Raw genomic sequence first — 27,662 nt, 5'->3', positions numbered from 1 at the left:
CCCCCATGCCGAATTTTTTTTTTTTTTTTTTTTTTTTTTTTTTGCGGTACGCGGGCCTCTCACCGTTGTGGCCTCTCCCGTTGCATAGCACAGGCTCTGGACGCGCAGGCTCAGCGGCCATGGTTCACGGGCCCAGGCGCTCTGCGCCATGTGGGATCTTCCCAGACCAGGGCACGAACCCGTGTCCCCTGCATCGGCAGGCGGACTCTCAACCACTGCGCCACCAGGGAAGCCCTAAAATTATGTTTTATTCAGCAGACTTTCTGAGGACTTAAGCCCAGGATACAGCCTCTCAGATAACTCTAAGGGACTGTTCTGAAGAGGTAAGGGAGGAGCCAGGATACAGAGAGGAGTTTTTGCAAAAAAATAAACAAAAAACACACAAAGAAACAACAAACAAATGAAAAACAACAAAAAGCCCAGGTAGTTGGAACATCAAAAGATTACTGTTAATTAAAGAGAAAACAGACATCTCAAGTTAATGAATTTAGTGCTTTTCTATGTATGGGAAGATGCAAGAGTCTGGGCTCATTGAAATCATTCCTTTGATATGCACTTTAGCTATCTAGGGCTAGTATCCTGTTTTTCTCCATCTGAATCCCTTCAGGGTGTAATAGGGAATTCTATTACAAGTTAATCACTAAAGGGATGTTGCCTATAAGCTTGAATTATAATGACCCTCCTCTGGGACCCCTGCCTCCCAGGTGATGAGCACTAAGCTAAAATCCCTTTGTTTGGCTCACATCCAGACCAGGCCCACCTGTGAATGACTACAGGAAGGAGGGAACTAACACATCCCCTCCTGAGGCTGACCAGAACCAGGAAATGTTTGACTTTACTTCCTCCCCTTTTAGTATAAATGAAGCCTGAATTCTAACTCAGGCAAGATGGTTCTTTGGGACATGAGTCCACCATCTTCTCGGTCTGCTGGCTTTCTGAATAAAGTCGCTATTCCTTGCCCCAACAACTCATCTCTCAATTTATTGGCCTGTCGTGCAGTGAGTAGTATGAGCTTGGACTTCGTAGCAAGGATGCCCAGTGAGGCTGCTGCAGTGGCTGATGGCCTGATGGCAGGAACATCCTTTTTTTTTTTTTTACTGATACAGCAGGTGACATTTTTTTGTCCACAGAGTGTTGAAAAATAGGCAAAACTAAGGTATGATGTGGGAATTTGATTAGTGATTCTCTTTGAGGGATAGGAACTGGAAGGGGGCACTGCAGGGAGGGCTCATGGGCGCTGGTCACGTTCTGTTTCCTGAGCTGGGTACTGCTTATATGGGTGTATTTGGTTTGTGAAAAATCAAGCTATAAATCTATGACTGGTTGTGTTAGTCCTGGTCCTCCAAGAGCAGATGCCAAGATGGTATTAGATGTGCATAGGATTGATCGGGGAAAATTCTATGAGTATAAAGGGAAAGGGAACCAGAGGAAGCCAGTGGACCTGTCAGACTATGGTGCAGGTCTGACCCCTGTGAAGGAGAGAGGGAAGGAAGGAAATAGGTAAGGGAGGTCTGAGACTGCTGTAGAGATTTTTTTTTTTAATAGATCTTTACTGGAGTATAATTGCTTCACAATACTGTGTTACTTTCTGTTGTACAACAAAGTGAATCATCCATATGCATACATATATCCCCACATCCCCTCCCTCTTGAGCCTCCCTCACACCCTCCCTATCCCAGCTCTCTAGGTCATCGCAAATCACCAAGCCGATCTCCCTGTGCTATGTTGCTGCTTCCCACTAGCTATTTTACATTCGGTAGTGTATATATGTCAATGCTACTCTCCCTTCACCCCAGCTTCGCCCTCCCACCCCATGTCCTCAAGTTCATTCTCTATGTCTACCTCTTTATTCCTGCCCTGCAAATAGGTTCATCAGTACCATTTTTTTTGTTTTTGTTTTTAGATTCCACATATATGCGTTAGCATACGGTGTTTGTTTTTCTCTTTCTGACTTACTTCACTCTGTATGACAGACTCTAGGTCCATCCACCTCACTACAAATAACTCAATTTTGTTTCTTTTTATGGCGAGTAATATTCCACTGTATATATGTGCCACATCTTCTTTATCCATTCATCTGTTGATGGACATTTAGGTTGGTTCCATGTCCTGGTTATTGTAAATAGTGCTGCAATGAACATTGTGGTACATGTCTTTTTGTTTTTGTTTTTTGAATTTTTGAATTTATTTTTTATACAGCAGGTTCTTATTAATTATCTATTTTATACATATTAGTGTATATATGTCAATCTCCCAATTCATCACACCACCACCACCACCCCTGCCACTTCCCCCCTTGGTGTCCATACGTTTGTTCTCGACATCTGTGTCTCTATTTCTGCCCTGCAAACAGGTTCATCTGTACCATTTTTCTAGGTTCCACATATATGCGTTAATATACGATATTTGTTTTTCTATTTCTGGCTTACTTCACTGTATGACAGTCTCTAGATCCATCCACATCTCTACAAATGACCCAATTTCGTTCCTTTTTATGGCTAATATTCCATTGTATATATGTACCACATCTTCTTTAATCATTTGTCTGTTGATGGGCATTTAGGTTGCTTCCATGTCCTGGCTATTGTAAATAGTGCTGAAATGAACATTGGGGTGCATGTGTCTTTTTGTTGTTGTTGTTGTGGTAAGCGGGCCTCTCAGTGTTGTGGCCTCTCCCGCTGTGGAGCACAGGCTCCAGACGCGCAGGCTCAGCGGCCATGGCTCACAGGCCCAGCCGCTCCGCGGCATGTGGGATCTTCCCGGTCTGGGGCACAAACCCCTGTCCCCTGCATCGGCAGGTGGACTCTCAACCACTGCACCACCAGGGAAGCCCACATGTGTCTTTTTGAATTATGGTTTTCTCTGGGTATATGCCCAGTAGTGGGATTGCTGGGTCATATGGTAGTTCTATTTTTAGTTTTTTAAGGAAACTCCATACTGTTCTCCACAGCGGCTGTATCAATTTACATTCCCACCAACAGTGCAGGAGGGTTCCCTTTTCACCACACCCTTTCCGGCATTTATTGTTTCTAGATTTTTTTTGTTTTTGAATTTTATTTTATTTATTTTTTATATAGCAGGTTCTTATTAGTTATGTTTCTAGGTTTTTTGATAATGGCCATTCTGAACGGTGTAAGGTGATACCTCATTGTAGTTTTGATTTGCATTTCTCTAATAATTAATGCTGTAGAAATTTAAGAAACTTTCAGCAAGGCCTACGGCAAGCCCTGGGATCAAAGTTACTGTAGTGGGGCTTCCCTGGCAGCTCAGTGGTTAAGAATCCGCCTGCCAATGCAGAGGACATGTGTTCGAGCCCTGGTCTGGGAAGATTCCACGTGCCGCGGAGCAACTAAGCCTGTGCGCCACAACTACTGAGCCTGCGGTCTAGAGCCTGCGAGCCACAACTACTGAAGCCCACGTGCCTAGAGCCCGTGGGCTGCAACAAGAGAAGCCACCCAATGAGAAGCCTGCTCACCGCAACTACAGAAAAGCCCGAGCGCAGCAACAAAGACCCAATGCAGCCAAAAATAAAAATAAATTAAAAAAAAAAAAGTTACTGTAGTGTAAGTGCCTGACAGTAAGCTTTTTTTTTTTTTAATTTTAAGTGCCTGACATTAAGCTTTCGATTGCTGAGGCATTCATTTCAAAGACACGCACCTCAAACATTTTGTGGAACACAGTTACTAGTTAAACAAATAGATAAGGAGACAGGCTGCCCCCACCCAAGAAGTCCCTCCCCCACTTTTTTCTTTTAGCCCAGCGGCTTGTGAGATCTTAGTTCCCTGACCAGGGATTGAACCTGCCTCTTCGGCAGTGAAAGTGCAGAGTCCTAACTGCTAGACCCCCAGGGAATTCCCTAAAATTCCCCTTTTAGAAAGTCCTGGGTAACCTATATAACTGACTGCTTGAGTGACCCCACTTTTCCCTTCCTGTGTCCTAATTCTGGCTCTTCTGTTTTAAATTTGCCAATAAAGAGTGAACCTGTGAAACCCTAGGCACCTCATCCTCAACCCCAATAAAGGCAAAACCCCAGGTGCATGCTCTCTCTCTCTCTACCTGTGACCTTGCTGTGTGGCCCCAGACGTGCCAGGTACCCTCCAGGACTTGTAATAAACCTTTTCTTTTCCCCCCAAAGTTCCCTAATGGTTGTTGCTGAGGTGTATCTTGCAATCACAAGGACTAGTCCATCCACGACACTGGCTCCAGTTGGGGAAACGTCTGGGGTGTGGGGGGCTCCCACTGGTAGTACAGGTCCCCCAGGCACTCCTAGCCAATAGCATCACTATCGATGATAGGCTGAGACTGACACAAAACAGTCACCCAACAGAGGAGTCCTGTGACTCCAAGGACCAGGCCTCCCTCAGTATCCTTGCTGTGCTCAGTCATCGGCTGGGAGCCCATGGGAAGCACAGCCTTTGCACTAGCACTCGATGGGTTTCAGAGCACAGCTGGGGCGATTGGGCAATTGTGCTCCCCACAGTAGGAGGCCTGAGAGACATGTTTTGAAGCCACTACAGTCTACCCCTTGCACCACATACATTTACTTCTCCACACAGGTTCAGAGATAGTTCCATGGGCCTCGCTTCCTGAGTGGAACCTAAGAAAAGGGATGCTACTAGAATAAACCATAACCTCCATTGCTTTGGTTGATCCGTGACTCAGGGCTGCAGTTGGTATTCATCTTCTTCCACCATCCATCCTAAACTCACCTGAGTCTCAGCTCTTACCTCAGCAGGTCTTGATAGCATAACCCAAACCTTATTGCTGAGGGTCGTGAACCCTTGGTATGTTAACTCTTTTCATGCCAGGGGTAATTCATGTGTCCATTCTCAGTTGCAGTGGGCAATGGAGTGCCAGGAGGCTCCCAAGCAGCTCACCTGGGTTCTGCACATGTTGTCCCATCCCCATTGTGAACATTGGGGTGCATGTGTCTTTTTGTTGTTGTTGTGGTACGCGGGCCTCTCAGTGTTGGTAACTAAGATCCCGCATGCTGCGTGGTGCGGCCAAAAAATAAAGAGGATCAGAAACACTTCTCATTCTCATGGAACTGACAATAATATTCATTTAGTTTTACGTTGGGGCTATGTTAACTCTCCTGCCCTCTGTTATAATACTAGTCTGAAGAGATCTGGATCATCGGAACAGCCCACAGATGTGACACTGATCTGTTACACTGATACCATGCTGATCAGACAGGACATGTAGAGAGGGCTCTGAAACAGGTCCTGGCTGCAGAGCAAACCGTGCGAAAAATTCTTCAAACCTGCTAGTCCCTGTGCACAAGAAGGTCAAAGTACCCATGTGGTAGCCACAACTTATAATTCAATGGAACCCTTTCTGTGTCCCCTGGGAAAAGCATGTCCTCTTTGAGGACCAGGGTCTCCAACATTGCAGAGCTCAGAGTTACAGGAATGGGAAGCACAATATTCTCCCAGTGAGTCATTGGGAGTAAGTGGGTTGGCTTATCACAGAGTATTTCCTCCAAGCTGGTACCTCAGCTATGCTTGTAGAAGGCTGTTCCAGCATTCTGTGATGCTGGATGTCTCTGGATGGTGCAGTAGGTGGTATATCCATGGGATCCCAAGGCCATGGGCCTACTCCTACACCTCCCTGCATGTAAAACAGGTCCCTGGTTGAAGGCTATGATACGTGGGATTCCATGCTTGTAGGTCAGGCATTCCATGGGCTGCTGAATAGTGGCTCTGGCTGAGTCTGCAGGCAGACAAGGCAGACCCTTGCCCAGGTTAGGTATCTCTCTCTCTCAGGACAAACTGGTGACATTTCCAGGACAGAAAGGCCCACTGTAGCTGAATTGTCAAGTGGCCAGTTGGTCTCCTCAAGGAATAGTGGCATACTGGGGGCTCAGTGTTTTCTCTCATCCAGCCATATGCCTCTACCTCAGATCTTATCTCTACATTCTAGTCCTTTTCCTTCCAGATCCCCTTCCAGACAGCCAGACCACTGACCACTGCTCAGGAACCTATCTGTATTTTCAACTTAGGTCACTTTTCCTTCCATAAAAAGCGGATGACTGCTTGCAGCTCCACCTATTGGGAAGATTTTCCATCTCCACTGTCTTTCAAGACCAACTCTGAAAGTGGCTGCTATGTAGCTGTGGTCTATTTTTGCTTTGCACCTGTGCACTGAGCCAACCTGTCCATAAACCAAGCTTGAGTCTTTTCCTCCTCGTTTTCAGCTAGTCATGTGGGACCTCCATACAGGCTTAGGGGCAAACAGGGAAGGGATTTTGGAGCAACTGTTGTGTGCAATAGGGGTCCTAGGCTACTCGCTCATGCAGCTTACTTGTGCCCTCTGGTCCCAGGAGGGCTTGATTATATTTACAATGACCTCTGCTGGGCCCATTTACTTTTATTCCTCACTGGGTCCAAAATAACCCAACTCATAATTGGAAGTTCTGAACTTGGTCACTTGATGACAAATGGCCAACTGTTTTATACCAGGGCTCAGTAACAAGCCTGCAGGTATTTCTTCAATGGTGTACACTTCTCTGCAGTAGGTGGCATGACCTTGCCCAAGAATTCCAGAGTTCTGCATTGTGATTCTCCCACTGGGGCTTGCCATAAGCTCTATACTGAATCTTTCCCTCCGTTGACTCCACCAACACCATAGGGTCTGCTGGATCCGATGGTCCAAGTGAGGCACGGTTTGCTCTGCAGCCAGGACCTGCTTCAGAGCCCTCTCTACATGTCCTGTCTGATCAGCATGATACCAGTGTAACAGATCAGTGTCACATCTGTGGGCTGTTCCGATGATCCAGATCTCTTCAGACTAGTATTATAACAGAGGGCAGGAGAGTTAACATAGCCCCAACGTAAAACTAAATGAATATTATTGTCAGTTCCATGAGAATGAGAAGTGTTTCTGATCCTCTTTATTTTTTGGCCGCACCACGCAGCATGCAGGATCTTAGTTACCAGACCAGGGATCGAACCCGGGCCCCCTGCATTGGAAGCGTGGAGTCTTAACCACTGGACCGCCAGGGAAGTCCTGATCCTCTTTTCTAAGTGGAATGTAAAAGAATGAACTTGCTAAATCAATGGCAACAAACCATATACCTCAAGCCTTATTAATCTGCTCTAGCAATGAAACAATTTCAAGCGCATCAATTGTGATCAGGGCTATTACTTGCTTGAGTGCACAGTAATCTATAGTCATTCTCCAGAATCAATCCAGTTTCTGCAGGCACCAGACTGATGAATTAAACAGAGATGTGATAGAGACCACCACCTCTGCACCTTTTATAACTTTCATGGTGGCACCAATCTTTGCCATCCTTCCTTCTCTCCTGCCCCACTTCTGGAACACTCCTTGGTCTTCTGCTGGGAGCACCACATGACCCTGGTTTTCCTCACACCTCTCTGGCAAGTTCATTCAAAGTTCTGCCAGCTCACCTTCCCCTAGCTGGTTTTCATTTCATCATTTTTCGCTGTTTGTAGAATCACTAGGTTTTTACTTTACTTTAGCTTTAATTGAAAGTACATAATAAAATGCACATTGTTCAAAACAAGCACTAGCCAGTGTTTAATGTCTGTATTTACCTTTAAAGGGTGAGTTCTATCACTACAACTTTGGGTCAGGTCACATTCACAGGGCCTCAAATTCAAAATTTTGAGGCAGGGTCTTCCCTGGTGGCGCAGTGGTTGAGAGTCCGCCTGCCAATGCAGGGGACACGGGTTCGTGCCCCGGTCAGGGAAGATCCCACGTGCCACGGAGCAGCTAGGCCCGTGAGCCATGGCTGCTAAGCCTGCGCGTCCGGAGCCTGTGCTCAGCAACGGGAGAGGCCACAGCTGTGAGAGGCCCGCGTACCAAAAAAAAAAAAAAAAAAAAAATGAGGCAATCTTGTGACTTCCCTGGTGGTCCAGTGGTAAAAAGTCCACCTTACAATGCAGGGGACACAGGTTCAATCCCTGGTCGGGGAACTAAGATCCCACAAGCTGAGGGGCAACTAAGCCGGTGCGCCACAACTATGGAGCTCTCGCGCCTCATCTAGAGCCCATGTACCGCAAACTACAGAGCCTACACGCTCTGGAACCAGAGCGCCACAACTAGAGAGAGAAAAACCCTCATGCCGGAACTAGCGAGAAGCCCACGCACCACGACCGGGGAGCCTGTGAGTTACAACGAAAGATCCCCCATGCCTCAGTGAAGATCCCATGTGCCGCAGCAGTCAAAAATAACTTAAATAATTAATAAATAAATAAAAATTTGAGGCAATCTCCAAATGGAGTTTAGAGGCCTGAAAGAAGAAAACATCAAATTTTACAAATTTTACCTGCTTCCCAGACCACACCACTTGGTGTGAATATTTGTATAAATTTGTAATTATTCTTTGAGGAACACACTACGAAATTTGTGTATACATATTAAAAGCTCAAAACGTCTTAAATGTGCATTTTAAATATACCACGAGTTCTGTAATTCTGCTTGGTCTTTCGTCATTTTTCAACCCTCCGCTAAGGCTCAGAAAATATAAGTGGCCTCTCGAGTCTCTCCACCCCTATGAAGAAAAAAGTCTGCTTTTGCTCTGTTTATTCCGGTAACAGCGAATGGACAAAAGTAAAAGCCAATAGCCACCGGCGAAGCGCGCCCAGCTTCACTTACCGCCGAGGCGGCCTCTCAGACAAGGGAAACTCGTACTCCCACACCTCTGAGTGCTTCTCCCCTCTGCATCCCAGAAGGCGCTGCGTCGCCTCTAAGCCTTCCGCCCCCTTCCATCCCAACAGGCAACGGGGCTTATAACGTCAAACGCTCGTCATCAGGATGATTATAGAAATGCCTGAATATACGCCCATGCTTAAACATTAAAAATGTCTGTAACAGGCTCACCGATGAGAAAGAGCCCAAAAGATATGTCTTAGTGATTTTTTTCCAGAGGATTTAGTTTTAATCTCCAGGAGAAAAATTCCATCTTTCAGTAGACTCGCTCAGGCACCTCCTTGGACAGCACGCGCAGGCCGGCGGCTCGGGGGCCTCGGGGCCCTAGGCAGAGCAAGTGCGAGAGGAACTGGTGGTGTCTACGCGGTGCTTGTAGATTCTTCTGCGTGGAGCCATGGGAGGCCTGGAGAAGAAGAAGGTGATGGGCGAGAGGCCGGGGCGGGTCTGGGGCAGGGGGGACGGGGGTGCCTCAGGAGGTAGGAGACGGGAGCGATGGAGCCCGGGGACTGCGCCTTTCTCCGGCCTTGGATCCTCGTGGGTGCAGAAGCGGCTGGGATCAACGCGACAGGAGACAGCAGGCAGAAGGGGTTCGAGGATGGGCGAGGACGGCAGTACTTGTTCTGTAAAATAGGGGGAAGAACCCTGGAGTAGAGCTGTGAAAGAGCGTTGAGGTTACCAAGCAGAGCTGCACCCCAAAACAGGCCGAGCCGGAGGATAACTTTACTGAAAGTGATGAACATTACGTAGAGCTCACCATTATTTCGAGCTCATCATCTCTAAAACTTGTGACTCCCTTTTCTGCTGAATCAGGCTTTGTCCTGGACATTGGGGATGGGAGATATAATCAACTAGTTGTGGTCCCTGCATTCGTGGAGCTCACTTTCTAGTGGGGAAGCTGGACACTAAAGTAAATAACCAAATAAAACGATCACAAACAAGCCTGGCAGCGGAAACTAAGTGCCAAGGCCTTCGGGTGGAAAACGCTTGCTGTGTGCAAGGAATTAAAGGTTATCAGCTTGGCTGGGGTATAGTAAACCAAGAGGAGAGTGGCATCTGGTGAAGTTGCGGTTGGACAGGGACCAGGTCACGCAAGGCCTGTCAGGCACAGTGAGGAGACTGATTTTATTCAAAAAGCAGTAAGAATCAACTGAAGGGGGAGTGATATCTGTTTTTCAAGGAGTTGTTCTTGTTGCCGTATGGAGAATCATCTTGATGGCATGAAGAGATTAGAGAGGGGATGGGGATGAGGATGAGGAAGATGTAGTTGCCTCGATTGTTTCTGTCAGCTGGAAAGTTCCTGCTACCAATCTGTTTTTAATCCAGCTATTGAGCTAAGTGCTAGTGATTGGAACTACAAAGATGTAACATTGAAAACCTGACTTTGAGGTACAGGTGCAGATATGTAAACAAATCATGACAGTTTTTGTCGTTGTTGTTTGTTTGTTTTGTTTTGGCCACGCCCAGCGTCTTGCGGGATGGAACCCGGGCCCCGTTCAATGGAAGCTCGGAGTCCTAACTACTGGACCACCAGGGAAGTCCCAACAAATCATGACAGTTTTCAAAGCAGGGTTTCACAACCGTTTTGACATTTTGAGCCAGATAACTGTTGTGGGGAGGGTTGTCCTGTGAGTTGTGGGATGTTTAGCAGCATTCCTGGCCTCTTACCCCCTAGGTGCCAATAGCATCTAACAGCCCAAAATGCTGAATACACCGCCATACATCCAGGGAGTAAAGTCACCCCAGTTGACTTTAATTATCCCCTTAATGTTTGAAAGAATAAGAATGGTGACAGTGTAGGGCAATAGAAAACAATTTTAATGAAAGAATGAAAGCAACTTCCCTAAGACAGTCTGAAAGTCATCTTTGTACCCTCAGAACTTGGCGCGGGCCTGATCCCCAGTAGACAATTTCTAAAGGGAAGAATGAATGAAGGGCATGTTTCGTGACTGTGGGATTATTCATAAACATACCCCTCAGAAGGCTACAGGTTTGTCCCTTTAGAGCTGGACCTGGCCATTGAGGCCTATGCTGTCTTAATCCAGAGGAAGACCTCGTTTGGGAAGGACGTGCTTGGTTAGCATTGCAGGGAGCTGGTACAGTGCACTGCTGCTCTATCAGGGATACAGACGTGTGAGTGTGAGGCAGCATCTTAGCACCACAGATGTCCAGATGGTTGCACAACACAACATGCTCTTTGGGTGCAGGTAGAGACCAGGCCTTTTGTCTTTATTACCTCCTAGCATCTAGCTAAACACTTGGAAGATAGTAGAGGTCTTGTGATTGTCTGTTGAATGAATGAGGAAGGAGAGAGGCTGTGTGGCTTAGAGTGTGCATTTTCAACTGGATGGTGTCATGCCGAAGGGAACAGAAATTGGTTGGGGGACATCTTAGACATTACAATGATGTGTAGCCCTCAGAAGGACCACATTACAGAAACATCTACAGTGTACCTGTGGTATTAACATTTTATGGGGCTGTGAGAGAGGGTGATTAAAGGGGAGAAAAGGTCTAAAAAGGCCTCTGGTGGTGGAGGGGTGGTTATAATGAAAAAGAAGTTGAGAACACTGGCTTAGTGGATGAGGCACTCAGGTTCTGGACTTGGACCTAGGTCTGAATCCAGCCCCAGCTCTTAAAAAGCTATGTGACCTGGGCAGGTTATTTTACTGAGCCTGTTTTCCTCCCTTGTGAAATGAGAATTTTAATGGCACCCACCTCACAGTGTTGTGGGGATTAAATGAATAATGTGTGCAAATCAGTAATCATAATGGTCAGTACTTACAGCCACTACTAAGTGCTTGGCATAGCACCTGATCCACAGCAACCTCATGGTCCTGCATCGTGCAGATGTGTGTGTCCTCCTCTGTGCTGACAAGTGCAGGGACAGTGCAGGAGCGCTCCGTCCCCACAGCCTCTTGGCCATTTATCCAGAGTAATAGTCGCCTCTTGCATGAGCAATGTCCAGAGGTTGCTCTCCGTCATTGTAATCATTGCTAATGGAGAATTGATTTTATCCTCCCCAAGTATGAACGAGGCTCTGCTACCAACTACATCACCCGAAACAAAGCCCGGAAGAAGCTGCAGCTGAGCCTGGCCGACTTCAGGTGAGGTTGGAGAGGAGAGGGGGACTTCGGGTGCCTGGCCAGTGAAAACTCAGCCACATCCCTCTCTTAACTGCACTGCTGCAAACTCTGTCTGGGATTCTGCTATTCCTTCTCTTTCTTGCCTGGCTTTGCTTTAGTGAGCTGTGCTTTGCCAGGTGTGGTCCACGGGGAGGCTGGAGAACTGGGTCGTGTCACCCTGAGTCATCAAAATGGGCCCACTGGTGCAATGCACTGCTGCTCTCTTATCTGGGTCTTTGTCACCCATCCTCTCCCTTCTGGCAGTAGTGACCCCTGATCCTGCAGCTTGTGGTTCTCAGCTCCTTGGAGAGTCCAGTCCAGACTCTTCCACAGCCTGCGTCCTGCTGCCTGGCTCACTTTTCATCTTCCAAACGCACCCAGCACTTCCCACTCTTACAGCCGCTGTCCTTCTTAAGATTCTCTTTCCTCTGCCCTTTATAGGCAGACCTTGGAGATATTGTGGATTCAGTTTCACACCATTGCAATAAAATGAATATCACAATGAAGCGGTTTCCCAGTGCATATAAAAGTTACATTTACACTCTACTGTAGTCTGTTAAGTGTGCAGTAGTTTTATGTCTAAAAGAAATGAACATGCATTAATTTAAAATACTTCATTGCTAAAAAATGCTAATCATTATCTGAGCATTCAGTGAGTGGTAAGCTTTTTGCTGGTGGAGGGTCTTGCCTCGATGTTGACGGCTGCCGACTGATCAAGGAGGTGGTTGCTGAAGGCTGGGCTGGCTGTGACAGTTTCTTTTTTTTTTTTTTTTTTTTTTTTTGCGGTACGCGGGCCTCTCGCTGTTGTGACCCCTCCCGTTGCGGAGCACAGGCTCCGGACGCACAGGCTCAGCAGCCATGGCTCACGGGCCAACCGCTCCACGGCATGTGGGATCTTCCCGGACCCGGGCACGAACCCGTGTCCCCTGCATCGGCAGGCGGACTCTCAACCAGTGCACCACCAGGGAAGCCCTGTGACAGTTTCTTAAAATAAGACCACAGTGAGGTTTGCCACGTTGATTGACTTCCTTTCGTGAATCATTTCTCTGTAGCACACAGTGCTGTTTGACAGCATTTTACCCACAGTAGAACTTCTGTCAGAATTGGAGTCGATCCTGTCAGACTCTGCTGCTGTTATGTCAACTAAATTTATGTAATATTCTAAATCCTTTGTTGTCATTTCAGCAATTTCCACAGTAGATTCCATCTCAAGAAACCGCTGTCTTCACTCATTTATAAGAAGCACTCCTCATCTGTTAAAGTTTTATCATGAGATGGCAGCAATCCAGTCACACCTTCAGGGTCCACTTCTAATTCTAGTTCTCTTGCTGTTTCCACCACATCTGCAGTTACTTCCTCCACTGAAGTCTTGAACCCCTCAAAGTCATCCATGAGGGTTGGAAGCAACTTCTTCCAAACTCCTGTTAATGTTGATATTTTTATCTCTCCTGAATCACGAAAATTCTTAACGGCATCTAGAAGGGTAAATCCTTTCCAGAGGTTTTCAATTTACTTTGCCCAGATCCATCAGAGGAATCATTGTCTATGGTGGCTATAGCCTTATGAAATGTATTTCTTAATAAGACCTGAAAGTCAGAATTAGTCCTTGATCCATTGGCTGCATAATGGATGTTTTGTTAGCAGGCATGAAAACAACATTAATCTCATTGTACAGCTCCATCAGAGCTCTTGGGTGACCAGGTGCATTGTCAATGAGCAGTAATATTTTGAAAAAACAAAAAACTTTTCTGAGCAGTAGGTCTCCAGGGTGGGCTTAAAATAGTCATTGACCATGTTTTTTGTTTTGTTTTTTTAAATTTATTATTTATTTTTGGCTGCTTTGGGTCTTCATTGCTGCTCATGCTTTCTCTAGTTGCGGCGAGCAGGGGCTACTCTTTATTGCAGTGTGTGGGCGTCTCATTGCGGTGGCTTCTCTTGTTGCGGAGCACGGACTCTAGGTGCATGGGCTTCAGTAGTTGTGGCTCACGGGCTCTAGAGCGCAGGCTCAGTAGTTGGTGGCGCATGGACTTAGTTGCTCCACGGCACGTGGGATCTTCCTGGACCAGGGCTCGAACCCGTGTCCCCTGCATTGGCAGGTGGATTCTTAACCACTGCACCACCAGGGAAGCCCCTGACGTTGTTTTTGTAAACAGATGTGCTGTTATCCAGGCTTTGTTGTTCCATTTATAGAGCACAGGCAGAGTAGATTTTAGCATAATTCTTAAGGGTCCCAGGATTTTCAGAATGGTGAATGAGCATTGGCTTCACCTTAAAGTCACCAGTTGTGTTATCCCATAACAAGAGAGTCAGCCTGTCCTTTGAAATTTTGAAGCTAGGCATTGACTTCTCTCTAGCTAGGAAAGTGCTAGAAGGCATCTTCTTCTAATATAAGGCTGTTTCATCAACATCGAAAATCTGTTGTTTAGTTCATTATCTTAGCTAGATCTGGATAACTTGCTTCAGCTTCTACATCAGCACTTGCTGCCTCACCTTGTACTTTCATGTCCTGGAGATTGCTTCTTTCCTTAAAGCTCATGAACCATCCTCTGCTAGCTTCAGAGTTCATCCTGCAGCTTCCTTACTTCTGTCAGCCTTCATAGAATTGAAGAGAGTTAGAGTCTTGCTCTGGATTAAGCTTTGGCTTAAGGGAATGTTGTGGCTGGTTTGATCTTCTGTCCAGACCACTAAAACTTTATATCAGCAATAAGGCTGTTTTGCTTTCTTATCGTTTATGTGTTCCCGGGAGTAGCTCTTTTAATTTCCTTCAAGGGCTTTTCCTTTGCATTCACAACTTGGCTGGCTGCGGTGCAAGAAACCTAGCTTTCGACCTGTCTTGGCTTTCACCATGCCTTCCTCACTAAGCTTAATCATTTCTAGCTTTTGATTTAAAGTGAGAGATGTGGGACTCTTCCTTTCACTTGAACACTTAGAGGCCACTGTAGGGTTATTTGTTGACCTCATATCAATATTGTGTCCCAGGGAGTAGAGAGGCCTGAGTAGAGGGAGAGAGACTGGGGAATGGCAGGTCGGGTGGAGCAGTCAGAACACACACGACATTTATTGAAGAAGTTCACCATCTTGTATGGGTGCTATTCGTGGTGCCCCCAAAATGATTACAATAGCAACATCAAAGATCACTGATCACAGATCACTATAACAAATATAATAATGATGAAATAGTTTGGAAATATTGTGAGAATTCCAAAAATGTGACACAGAGACATGAAGGTGAGCAAATGTTGGAAAAATGGCGCCGATAGACTTGCTCAATGCAGGGTTTCACAAACCTTCAATTTGTTTAAAAAAAAAAAAAGAAAATGCAATTACCTGCAAAGTGCAATAAAGTGAAATTCAATAAAATGAGGTATACCTCCATGTGGCTGAAATGTTGATTTGTCAGCAAGGCCTTTCCTGACTCTCCTTGCTAAAAGAGGTACCTACCAGTTGGCCCCTGTCAATATCCTGATTGTTTCCTTTCTGGTGCTTGGGACTGTCTGCACTATGTTTGTCAGGAACTTGTCACTGTCGGACTCCTGCACTAGAAAGTGAGTTTTCCAAAGGGCAGGGCTCCTGTGTTCTCTGTTCACTGCAGTTTTCCAGGCCCAGCGTGCCCAGTGCTCAGCACGTTTGCTGATAGAAGGAGTGGCCTTTGTCTTCCAGGCGGCTGTGCATCCTGAAGGGCATTTATCCCCATGAACCCAAACACAAGAAGAAGGTCAACAAGGGCTCCACGGCAGCCCGAACCTTTTACCTTATCAAAGACATCAGATTCCTCCTCCATGAACCCATTGTCAACAAGTTCCGGGAGTACAAGGTGAGGCCTGGGCTCTAGGGTCTGGATGGGGCCCTTCCCAGGTCTATGCAGACCCACTAACACTGACCTTGGGCAAATTGTTTGATCTCTCTGAGCAAGCCTGTACATAGGGTGAGGTAATTCTACCTCAAAAGGGTGTCAGGGGGATTGACTGAGATCTTAGGTGTGGAAATCATTTACATAGAACCTGACCAATGATTAATGCATTACCTGTCATGCTTTTCCCCTGTTCTTTTGGAGAAGGGTAAATGTATTGCCTCTGAGGCAAAGATTGTGGTCTTTCAGGGGCTCTCTGGTGTGTTTTCTGCCCAAATAAACCACTCCTATTCAGGTTCTTTCTGGAATTGTTCCCAGGAGACCAAGCTTTTCATTCCTCAAATAGAAACGATTAAATGCTTAAATACTGCAGGGAAAGAAGAAACTTAATTATACCAAATGCAAATAATTGAAAGTAGACTGCTGTTACTGTAGCCTTTGCCGAGCAGCAGGGCCAGGCTGTGGGGTACAGCTGCTGGTAGCCCTCTCACCAGAGCTGGCCGAGGTGGGCGGCTGGACCTGTCCTGCTGCTGGGTTTTCCAGACACCCCAGCTCATTGCATTGGAACTGGGCCCCTTGTGGGACTGGCTGTCTCAGAGCTGCTGTTTACAGTCTCAGCGCAGGTGGCCTCTGAGCCTCTGAAGAAGTGCTCGGGGGAGGCAGTTGGTCAGTTTAGAGGACTTTCTGGGGCCACCATTGGCCTCAACTGCATTTTCTCGTGTGGCCCAGCCCCACATGTGGGCCCGAGGCTCGTTTCACACACACGCGGCCTGGTGTTTCTGGCCCAGCCTCCTGGCCCTGGTCTGTCTCACTTCTCAGTTGGAAAATAGGGCTGAAAACGTTATACTTTCACGTAAACATGCGGAGTCAGCCCGTCTGAATGCTTATCCCTGTTCATCTGTCAGCGGGATGCAGTGGGGTGGCACTGTTGTCAGTCTGGGTCAGGTTCGCTGCTCCGTGGAGGTGGCTGTTGTGCAAACCCCGGGCTGAGGGGGCAGATCATGCCGGCAGACAGCTGTGGTCGGAGAGCCCTCCTGCCCCGAGCATCCCTCCTCCATGGAAGGGGTGTACGGGAGCCGTTGGCCCCACATCAGCGGTCTCCTCCTCTCTCCCAGGTGTTCGTCCGGAAGCTGCGGAAGGCCTATGGGAAGAGTGAGTGGAACACGGTGGAGCGGCTGAAGGACAACAAGCCCAACTACAAGCTCGACCACATCGTCAAGGAGCGGTGAGCCGGGGGTTCTGACCTGGTGCTGGAGGTACAGTGGGGAACAGGGCCGAGACCCTGCTCACAGAGCTGGCGTCCTGTTGGAGGAGGCAGACCAGAAAACAAACTGCCAAGTTGTTCTAATGGTTGCAAGTCCACACGACTGCCACGAGGGATGCTCTCCAGGAAGGGAGCTGGAGGACGCACGTTAGTTACAGGCTTGTCAAAGGAGGTCTCTGGGGGGAGACAGTTGAGCCAGCCAGGAGAGGCATGGTTCGGGCAGAGCAAACAGCAAGTGCAAACGCCCTGTGGTGAGAGAGAGCCGGAGTCCTGGGGGTATGCGTGGGGTGCATGGTCAGTCCTGGAAGATGTGACTGGACACCTCTGATCTCAACTGTTTCTTGCCCATCCTTCTCAGCAGTCCCCGTCATTCGTTGACTAAATCAGTGGGGACACTTGGCAATGTCTGGAGGCACTTCTGCTTCTCCTGACTTGGATGGCAGGGGGTCTACTAGTATTTAATTAGCAGAGGCCAGGAATGCTGCTCAGCACCCTGTAGTGCACAGGACAGCCCCCACGACATGGGACAACCTGGCCCACAATGTCAGTGGTGGTAAGGTGCAGAAACTCTGGGCTAACTGAATGTCTGCCTTCTCTTGGTGGCTGTTGGCCCTGGGAACACTTAGCTCCAGGCTGGATGGACTTGGCTTCGTTGAGTCGGGCCAGCCATGGGCTAGCAGGGCAACAGCCTTGGCCTGGGAGCTCGACAGCAGGTGTTCTCACCCCAGCCCGTGGCCACGAGCTGGGCAGTCCGCGAACTGCTCCTGCTCCGAGCAGGTCCTCCTCTAACAGAGAGATGACGCGTGTGACACAGCTGTCCTGTGGAACAAATGAAAAAAAAAAAATGCTCAAGAAAAAAGCAAGTGTCTGGATTCATGTGCACACTAGATGGCAGTATGGTGGCAGTCCCATTCTGCGTCACCTCCTTCTCCTCAGCCCTTGCTTAAGAAAAATGGCCAGTGCTGTTTCTAGGAAAGGCCCGGGTTGTTGGGTTTGTCTGTGAGGTGCAGAGCGAGGAAACTTCAAGGCACAAGAGGGGGCTGATTGAGTCTTTGGCCTCTGAACCAGGAAACCAAGTGCCTCTCTTGTTCTGAGAGGTCCCTGCGGACCTTTCTTCTGTTTTGCTCTGTGTCTGAAGACCTGGCTGGCCCCTCCTGACTCATATTTTTCTGACCTCAGAGCCAAGTGGGCACATCCTGGTTCCGTGTTCCTCCGGAAGCTGTGGGGAGATTGGCGCTGCCAGGCCCCAGGGCGTTGCCCAGCTCCCTGTTCAGGAGATGGCGGTGGCAGGGCCTGGGGTGGGGCAACGAGTTCAGGGGCCCCTCAGAGCCCAGGCTGTGCGACCCTACGAGCGCCACCCTCCTGGCCACGCAGGTACCCCACGTTCATAGATGCCCTGCGGGACCTGGACGACGCCCTCTCCATGTGCTTCCTCTTCTCCACCTTCCCACGGACCGGCAAGTGCCACGTGCACACCATCCAGCTGTGCCACCGGCTGGCCGTGGAGTTCATGCACTACATCATCGCCGCCCGTGCCCTGCGCAAGGTGAGCCCGGGGCCACCCAGTGGGGCCCAGCCCCCCGCCCCGCACCCCCATGTCCTCACCACGCTGTCCCCCCTCCACCGCAGGTCTTCCTGTCCATCAAAGGCATTTACTACCAGGCCGAGGTGCTGGGCCAGCCCATCGTGTGGATCACGCCCTACACCTTCTCCCACGATGTGAGTGTGCCCACAGGGAAGGGTTGTGCAGGGACCGTTGCTCCCTCTCTGCTTCCTAGACAGAGATAATGGTGTGGGTGAAGGGGGGGCTCTTCCTGTCCTGCAGAACCAGCTGGGTTCCTGAGTGCCAGACAGGGCAGTGGCGGGGGGGGGGGGGGTGTGGTACAGAATTGTAACAAGAGCCCGAGCCAGCCTGACTCCAGTACCTTCTAGCTGGTTGACCTTGGACGTGTTCCCTTACCTCTCTGTGCCCAGTTAATAACGTGCTTCCACCTTCTAAGCCTTGTTGTGAGGATTTGAGGGAAAAAAGCTTTAAAAGTGCCTGGTGCTTGGCCCTCGGGGGTTGCAGAATCAACAGTGAGCGGCCACCAGGGCCGAGCACTGCCTGTATACACGGCCCTGCCCTCCAACCTGCTGGGTGCTCACCCCGCTCTGCCACCCCCACTCCTGTGCCCCACCCAGAACTGGGGACTGTGTGAGATTGGGGAGGATGAGCACAAGAGGAGTACTACTTATTACTGGCACTATTTCTTACTCATCTTTCTTTTTAAGACTGTGAGAATTTTTGGCAGGATCCGTCGAGAGAAATCTTGGTTTGGCCTCCGTATGGGGGTTGTTAGCCTCTAGTCTCCCACAGGGTCTCAGGCTTGGCGCCTGACTTATCCTGCTGTGGGCCTGCATTTGGCCTTGCTTCCTGCTTGTGCCTTGAGTGAGAACTGGTGCCTTCAGTGGAGACTCAGCTGGATGGCAGGTTTGCTGGCCAGGCAGCGGGGGCTGGTGGTCTGGGTCCCCTGGGCCACTGCTGATTACTCTGGGCTGGGGGCCACAGGCTGGAACCCCCGCTGAGTGCAGAGCAGCAGTGACAATTGGTGGCAGCCTGTGGTCTTTGTGGGTGAGAGGTGCTCGGCCCTCAGCAGTCCCTGTGCCCACTCCCTGGGGGCAGGCGTGTGTGCAAGTCTGTGCTCTTCCTTCTTCCCCTCTCTGTCCCTCCTCTCCTCTGTCCTTCCTGCCTTCTCTGCCCTGCCTTCCCTCCTTCCTCTCTGCCCCTCCCTCTCCTTCCTTCTCTCTGATGTCCCACCCCCTCACTGCTCAGACTGGTCTTTGTCTGTACTGCCAGTGGTGAATAGGGCCCTGTGGAGGCCGGCCTCCACACAGCTGGCCCTGGAGGAACGGGGGAGGGCACAGGCCACCCCTTCCTCCTTCCTCTCTGGCCAGCTCACTGCCACTGCTTCCTCTCAGCAAGAGGATGGGGGACCAGCCCTGGGTCATAGTTGGGGCCCCTGTGCAGCCAGTGCTGGGCTCCTGGCAGCAGGACCCAGGCAGGTAGCGGGGCCCAGGGGGCTGCTGTGCTGTGGGGCAGTCACCGCTCATGTGTTCGCAGGCCCGTCGAAGGCCCTGGTGGATGCTCATGGAAGGACTGAGGTAACAGTGGGGGACAGGTGGGGCACCTCTTGGCCCCTTTACCCCCACAGCCCAGTCACTGCCTGTTGGCAGGATGTAGAAACAGCTCAGCGTCACAGGCGCACAGGCACAGAAGGGATGCTGTGATCATTACTGATTTCATCATCGCTTGGCGTATCCCCCTGTCCAAGTCTCAGAAGTTGGCCAGGCTGGCCTGGCCTCTCTGGTATGCCAGGCAGTGCTGCTCAAGGGTCGAGGCACTTTGGTTTGGGTCTCAGGTCCTTGCCCTGTTTTGTTTTATCAACTCCTCAAGGTTTAAGACGAGCCCTCCCGTGTCCCCCGCTTGCTCTGTGTTTTTGCCCCAAGCAGGCAGCATTTCTCAGGAGCTCCCTGGGGCTGCGCCAGGCAGCTGCCCAGCCTGTCCTGGGTCCTCGGGTTGTGCCTTTGTCTCCGGCTCGGGCCCAAGGCAGGGTTGCTGAATTCTGAGTATCTGTCCGAAGGCTCCTGCCAGGGCTCGTAGGTGCTGAGTGCCGCCCGCCCACTACCCCCACCCAGGCAGATGGGCTGATCCAGGGCCACCTTTCCCAGCCAGGCCCCCAGGTGCTCATGGGCTGGCCCCAGAAAAGACAGTAAATGGAAATTACGGGATAGCTAAGGGAGCAGGCGTGAGCGGCCTCTGCAAGAACAGAAGTCTGCCTTGCAGGGTGAAGGGGAGAGCTGGGGCAGGGAGCGGGGGCACCAGCCTGTCCCGGGAACCTCGTGACAAAGGCTTCCCTCTTCTCACTCCTAGCATCCCCTTTATGGCACGGGGATCTGGCACTGGCCTCCAGGACAAGCCTTGGGACCCTTGTCCAGAGCCTCACTGGTGCCCAGAATGCTCCTGGGTAGGGCCATGCCACACAGCCTCTTCTCCTGGGGCAGAGCTCCGAAGGCGGGGCCACCCTGGAGGAGCTCCTGGTCCTTGGGCACCTGGAGCCCCCACCCCACATGGGTTGTCAGTGCCATCTTTGCACTGACACTGCTGATGCGTCTCTGTGTCCCCAGCACCCAACAGACGTGGACTACAGGGTCATGGCCACCTTCACCGAGTTCTACACTACCCTGCTGGGGTTCGTCAACTTCCGCCTCTACCAGTCGCTTAACCTGCACTACCCTCCCAAGGTAGGCCCCGGCCCAGCCCAGCACCTTCTCCTCACCGGGCAGAGGCCACGGCCTCTCTCCCCACGTGGAGGTGGGGGCTAGGGGCATCCTCTTCCTCTGACCTTCCCCTTGCCTCCCAGCTCGAGGGTCAGGCTCATGCAGAAGCGAAGGCCAGCGAGGACACCTATGCTTTGGACTCCGAGAGCTCTATGGAGGTGAGAGAGGCTTCCAGCGTTGGCCCTGCATCCCCCAGAAGGGTGGTTCCTGGCCTGGGGGTGGAGGCGGTCATGGCTAGACAGGTGGTCTCAGGGCTTACCCTCAGAACCCAAACCCACTGATACCCGGCCAAGAACTGCCAGCGCTACCCCTCCCCACCCGCAAGCAGCATCCCTGAAACCCTGCTGCTTTCCCACAGAAACTGGCCTCTCTCAGTGCCAGTCTGGCCCGTGTGGTGGTGCCTGCGGAGGAGGAGGAAGCCGAGGTGGATGAGTTTCCTGCTGACGGGGTGAGGACTGCGCTGCCCTCTGGAAGCGGGGGTTGGGGAGGCGGGCGGACTGAGGGGTTTAGAAGGAAGCTGGGGAGGGGCTCGTCTCCAGACTCTGCCTCCAGTGGGGTGCAAGCAGGCCTGATAGTGTGAGCAGCCCCTTTTCTCGGCAGGAGATGGTGGCGCAGGAGGACTGCAGGAAGGAGCTGGAGGCTCAGGAAAAGCACAAGAAGCTCTTTGAGGGCCTAAAGTTCTTCCTGAACCGTGAGGTGCCCCGGGAGGCCCTGGCCTTTGTCATCAGGTGGGGAGCCTGACGGCACTGGCTCTGCCATACTGGGCTGGGTCCTGCCGTAGACAGCGCAGCCCTGGACGCCCATCGGTAACAATGGGCTGGCGTCAGTATCCGCTGCTTAGGGCTGTTGTGAGGATTCAACAAAATGGGTGTGGAAAACTCAGCACACCCCAAGCACGTGGAAAGCACCCATTAGAGGGCAGCTGGCATCACTTCCTCACCAGCTTAGGGCAGAAGGTCTCCCCTGGGCCAGCACTGGAGGCATCGGCCAATTGAAGGGGGGGTTCCTGGGGTGGGGAGGGGACAGGTGTGTCCTAGGAGCGTGAGCTTGTGGGCCAGTGGGTTCCAGGGTGGGCACCTCATGCCTCAGTACCCTCATGGGCTCCCCCTGTGCCTGTAGGAGTTTTGGAGGGAACGTGTCCTGGGACAAATCTCTGTGCATTGGGGCCACATACGACGTCACAGACTCTGGCATCACCCACCAGATTGTCGACCGGCCTGGGCAACAGACCCCCGTCATCGGCAGGTAGGCCCCCAAGGCCCTCGTCTTCCTCCGCCTGTTTGGGTTTCTGGGGGCGGAGGTCTGTCTCCAGGCCCCTGCAGATGCAGTGGGGTCTCGGGTGGCAACACGGCTTTCTCTGCCCTCACCCTGCGCAGGTACTACGTGCAGCCCCAGTGGGTGTTTGACTCCGTGAACGCCCGGCTCCTCCTCCCTGTGGCAGACTACTTTCCCGGGGTGCAGCTGCCTCCACACCTCTCGCCCTTCGTGTCAGAGAAGGAAGGCGATTATGTGCCCCCTGAGAAGCAGAAGTTGCTGGCCCTGCAGCGGGGAGAGCACCCAGGTGAGTGAAAGGGAGCTGGGCAGGGCGGGGTGGGCAGGCTCCTCCAGGCTGGCCTCGGCTCCAGGGGCTTCACCTGGCTGTTTCCCTTCTTGGCTACAAAGGTGGCAAGCTCCAGAGAACAGGGCAGCAGGGGTACAAAGCCCTTTAAACTCTCATCGGAGTAACGTGGCTTAGGAGGAGGAAACGTTTGTGTCTTATAATCCAGTGTTCCTTGATGTCCCGAGTGACTGAGCAGAATGGTCTGGAAGTTCCACGCGAGGCAGCAGAGCTGAGGGGTTGGGGGCCTGGAGTTTGCTCTGAAGGCAGCTGGGCCTGTGGTGGAGGTGCCAGAGGGCCTGTGGTCAGGATGGCCCTGCTCTGCCTTTGGAACGTCTGTGCCAAAGAGGGTGGTGCCTGGCGCCAGTTCTCACGCCACAAGGGGAAGAGCAGGCTCCCGGGTGTTCGTAATCCTTGGCTGTTTGTAGGAAATTTGAATGAATCTGAAGAGGAGGATGAGGAGGAAGATGATGAAGGTGATGGTGATGAAGAGGGAGGAAAAGAAGAGGAGGAGGAAGAAGACAAGGAGGCTGGTTCGGAAAGGGAGGAAGAGGCCCGACTGACGGCCCCGGAGGAGCCGAGGCTGGAGGGGAAGGTACCAGGGAGTTGATTGGGTTCTCGGCCTGGGAAGCAGCCCCACTGGCCACCTTGGTGCCAGAAGGGTGGGAGCCAGGGGGCTGGAGATAGAGGGTGGGGGTCAACCTGCAAGCACAAGTGTCCCCCCTGTGTCCCCAGAAGCCCAAGGTGATGGTGGGCACAGTGAAGCTGGAGGATAAGCAGCGGCTGGCCCAGGAGGAGGACAGTGAGGCCAAGCGCCTGGCCATCATGATGATGAAGAAGCGGGAGAAGTACCTTTACAACAAGATCATGTTTGGCAAGAGGCGAAAAATCCGCGAGGTGAGTCTCCCCGCCTCCTGAGGCTCCAGCTGGGGCCGCATAGCTGAGCTTCGAGGCCGGCTGGCTCTCCCGGGCAGTCTCTGGGCCCTTTTCTAGCATTTTTCTGACGTTGTCTGCCTGCCTTGGGCATCTTGGTGTCAGTCTCCTTCCTGCACCCGGTGGTTTCTGAGTCTGCTGGGATTGGGGGCCAGAGCTGCTGCAGCAGACTCGGGGCCTGCACTTCACAGAAGTGCGTGAAGCTGGAGGGACTGTGGGAGGTTTTGGTTCAGCTTCTGTTTTGTTTCCTCTCATTCACAGAGCCACATATGCTCAATATAAAAGAAAAAAAATTTTTAAGAGAGTTCTGTGCATGCCAGAACTTTGTAATGGACGCAGAAGTGGCTCACAGTCTTGCCCTTGGGGTGATCTGTAGTAACAGCCCCCCAGGTTTCTTTGTGCATGTGATAACACAGATGTTACTTGGGGGGCATTGTGCTACACATACAGGCAGAGCTGGTTTTATGGCACTTAGCTTTATTGCACTTCACAGATAACGAGTTTGTTACAGATGGAAGGTTTGTGGCAACTCTGTGTTGAGCACATCTGTTTAGCACCATTTTTCCAGTATTTGCTCATTTCATGTCTCTGTGTCACCAGTGATGGTAATTCTCACAATATTTCTGACTTTTTCATTATTATTATATTTGTCATGGTGATTTGTGATCAATGTTCTTTGATGTTACTGTTGCAAAAAGACTATAATTCACTGAAGGCTCAGACGATGGTTAGGTTTTTTTAGCAGTATCGTATTTTTTATTAACGTATATGCACGGTGTTTTTAGACATAATGCTATTGCCACTTAACAGACAACAGCATAGCATAAACAGAACTTTTATATGCCCTGGGAAACCAAAAAATTCACGTGACTCCCTTTATTGCAGTATTTGCTTTATTGGGGTGGTGGGTGGAATCCAACCCACAATATCTCCGAGGTCTGCCTGTAGGTTGTTCTGCTGTGTGTTTGTTATTTAACCACAGCATGAACTGTCCGTGGCATCATATAGTGCATGGCCTGTTCCCTGCTGACAGGATTAGGTTGTCTCCCTTTTATAGTCGTTCTCAGAGAACAGTCCTGAGCACCTCTCTTCCTACCTCCAAGTGTCTCTGCAGGGTAAAATCTTAGGAGTGTAATTGCCAGGTTGAAAGGCCACCTGTTTTGGAATAGATAGTGCCACATGGCCCCGGGGAAGGACTGTTCCAGGTCGACCCCACCCTAGCAGCTCCTGGTGAAGGTTTGAATGGCCCCCAGCTTTCCCAGGTGAAGGGGGTCAGTGGGGCAGTTGCCTCCAGCTCTGGGAGCCTGCAATCCTCCTGACTTGCTGTGGGCCCATAACTTCACAGAGTCATAAAGGCAGGGGTGAAGGCACGGTTCCTCACCTGAGGCTCTTCAGAGGGGTTTGCTTTTTCCCCTTGGTAATTTGCCTGTTAGCTTTCCTGGAAGCTCTGCTTTTAAGGGGTGGCCTTGAGTGGCAGAAGGGGGAGTCCCCTTCCCCGACCTCCCCCCATCACAGCTTAATCCTCCCCTTCTTCCTCACAGGCCAACAAACTGGTGGAAAAGCGGAAGGCCCACGATAAGGCTGTAAGGTCTGAGAAGAAGGCCAAGAAGGCAAGGCCGGAGTGAGTGGCGGCAGCCTCGCCATGGGTGAGGCCAGCTCCCGGAGGCTGGACTTGGCACAGGGACCCAGAGGGCCTGGGCTTGGTGACAGACCAGGGTCTTCTCTGTTTTCATCCTTCTCCTCCCTCTGCCGGCCCTGGCCTCCTCTCAAGATCTCTGGCTGGGCCCATGGACAGCCCCAGCCTCGCTCGGATGGAGCTCCCTGCTGGTGGCTGGGCAGAGAGGCCTCTGCCTCTCCTTGACCCCGCAATGCTCCCGGGGGTCAAGCGACACAGGGGGCGGGACCCGACCAGCCCCTCACTGACTGTTCCCATTCACCCTGGCTTTCTGCATCCCCTCCCCCACACGTACGGTTGGACCCACGATTTTCCCAGTGCTCTGATGGGGGGTAGGGTGGGGAAGCATTTGTTATTAAATGGCTGGAGTTCTGCAGCCAGTTGAATTCTGTGTTCGTGAGCCTTTCTGGGGTTGGAGAAGGGCCACCTAGTGCTCCAGGTTGGCCAGCCCTCAGTATTCACTGAGAGGAGCCGGTCACTGCTCAGAGCTTTCTGGCTGCCTGTGGATCCCTTGGGGTCCAAGGGTGCCAGAAGGTAGGTGCACATTCCAGCCCAGAGACTTCTCCTCTGTGAACATGCTTCCTCACGTGTAAGCTAAGCGTAGAAATTCTGGAGCCTTCCTCCCAGGCATGTGTGAAGGGTTCACTGATAATGTTTCAGAGAGTCACTAGTGTCAGGTGTCTGGTAGGTAAAGTACTCAGCAAACACCAACCGTGATTGTCATCACTTCCTGCTGGAGTCAGCATGGGAGGTAAAAGCCAGTGTCTGAAGGATCTATGGGGCCTGAGTTGAGGGTACCTAGCTTTACCTTGTGGGCTTATGGGCAGAGCTGCCAATGACCCCCAATGTGGCTTTGCCAGCAGCTGGACTTGTAACCCTGGCTGGGCCATCCTTATAGCTTCCCACTTGACCCTGGCAGTGCCCTTGCAGAGGCCCAAGGGGACATGCCCTTGCCTGGACTGCCGGTGCCTCATGGCAGAGCCAGGGCCACTCAACCCCTCCCAGGTCAGGCAGGGAGATTCTGAATGCCCCCCCAGGGTGCTCCTGTGGGCTGAGTGCTCTCAGGAGCAGGGCACAGGATGGGGAAGTATGGGTTTGGAACTGGGCTCCTTTGCCAAATCTAGGCATTTGAGGGCCTTGGCCCTCTGCCCCTCACTCTGTAGAAGTGCCCAGGCTCTATAGAACTCTTTTGGGCAGTGTCTTCAGACCCACCCTGTGCAGGGGGGAGGCAAGAGCTTGGGCAGGCTCTCTGGCTGAGGGAGTGGAGAACCTAGGGCTCCTGTCTCACTGGGCCTCACCGTGGGTGTGCTGTGGGTATCAGAGAGAGATTATGTTCCACTCTGACATGCTTCATGGTGTGTGTGGGGGGGTGGTCTTCTAGAGTCAGGGACAGGGTCAGGGTCTCTGGAGCCAAAGTCTGCAGCCCTAGGGGATAACTTGGTCCTGCCTGGGTGCATGTACATCCCAGGGCCACGGCAGGGGTGCCAGGGCAAGGCCAGAGAGCGGGCCCATCAGATATGGAAAAATCCTGGACTTCCCTGGTGGCACAGTGGTTAAGGATCTGCCTGCCAATGCAGGAGACACGGGTTCGAGCCCTGGTCCGGTAAGATCCCACATGCTGTGGAGCAACTGAGCCTGTGCGCCACAACTACTGAGCCTGCGCTCTAGAGCCCACGAGCCACAACTACTGAGCCCTCATACCACAACTACTGAAGCCCGCGTGCCTAGAGGCCATGCTCCGTTAGAAGCCACCGCAGTGAGAAGTCCGCCCACTGCAATGAAGAGTAGCCCCTGCTCACCGCAACTAGAGAAAGCCTGCGCGCAGCAATGAAAACCCAACGCAGCCAAAAATAAATAGGAAAAAAAAAAGATACGGAAAAATCCGTGGCAGTCATGCTAACGTGGAATTTTCCCCATTCCGGAGTCACCCAGTAATGGCAGGGGCAGTGGGGCTCTGACGTGGCTTATGCCCCACTGGGTGGCCAGCTGGTTTTGCACTGCCCACAGCTGGAGCTGAGCATTCTCAGCTCCAGGCAGGCACTAATCCCCATCCTTGGGCCTGCTCCTCTGGGGTGAAGAAGGGAAGCCTGGGACTGGAAAGAGTCAGATCCTGAATGCGGCACCTGCATCCTGATGGCACTGTGCTCAGTGATGGGCACCTTGGAGGGGGGGCGTCAGCTGAGACCTCCCGGTGGTATGACCACCCCTACTCCTCTCATCCACATTTCAGA

The 27,662-nt window shown here is 51.3% G+C and overlaps 2 protein-coding genes across 5 annotated transcripts in view; one reads left to right on the top strand and one right to left on the bottom strand.

Annotated features, from left to right (window-relative positions):
• The window catches only part of TCN2 (transcobalamin 2), a 34,066-nt gene extending 25,363 nt beyond the window's left edge, over window positions 1–8,703 (bottom strand). For all 3 annotated transcript variants that reach the window (XM_069541318.1, XM_060028343.1, XM_069541317.1), the window contains exon 1: window positions 8,623–8,703. The gene's annotated coding sequence lies outside the window, so the exon portion shown is untranslated. The remainder of the gene's footprint in view (window positions 1–8,622) is intronic.
• Window positions 8,704–8,992: 289 nt separating this feature from the next.
• Window positions 8,993–25,810, top strand: PES1 (pescadillo ribosomal biogenesis factor 1). Of its 2 annotated transcripts, XM_060028341.1 has the most exons (15): window positions 8,993–9,094; window positions 11,698–11,777; window positions 15,456–15,609; window positions 16,761–16,870; window positions 18,284–18,455; window positions 18,539–18,628; window positions 21,074–21,190; window positions 21,310–21,384; window positions 21,585–21,674; window positions 21,827–21,954; window positions 22,346–22,471; window positions 22,603–22,787; window positions 23,252–23,418; window positions 23,559–23,720; window positions 25,298–25,810. In XM_060028341.1, the coding sequence occupies exons 1-15, from the start codon at window positions 9,071–9,073 to the stop codon at window positions 25,379–25,381; spliced, it is 1,764 nt and encodes a 587-aa protein (XP_059884324.1). In that variant the 5' UTR covers window positions 8,993–9,070; the 3' UTR covers window positions 25,382–25,810. The 2 variants fall into 2 exon arrangements, with proteins under 2 accessions (XP_059884324.1, XP_059884325.1); XM_060028342.1 differs by lacking the exon at window positions 11,698–11,777 and having other exon boundaries at window positions 9,017–9,094; window positions 25,298–25,808.
• Window positions 25,811–27,662: the final 1,852 nt, after the last annotated feature.

This window comes from Delphinus delphis, chromosome 13 (genome assembly GCF_949987515.2).
Source record: "Delphinus delphis chromosome 13, mDelDel1.2, whole genome shotgun sequence".
NCBI classification, from domain to species: Eukaryota; Metazoa; Chordata; class Mammalia; order Artiodactyla; family Delphinidae; genus Delphinus; species Delphinus delphis.
This window is presented reverse-complemented; position numbering and strand designations above follow the sequence as displayed.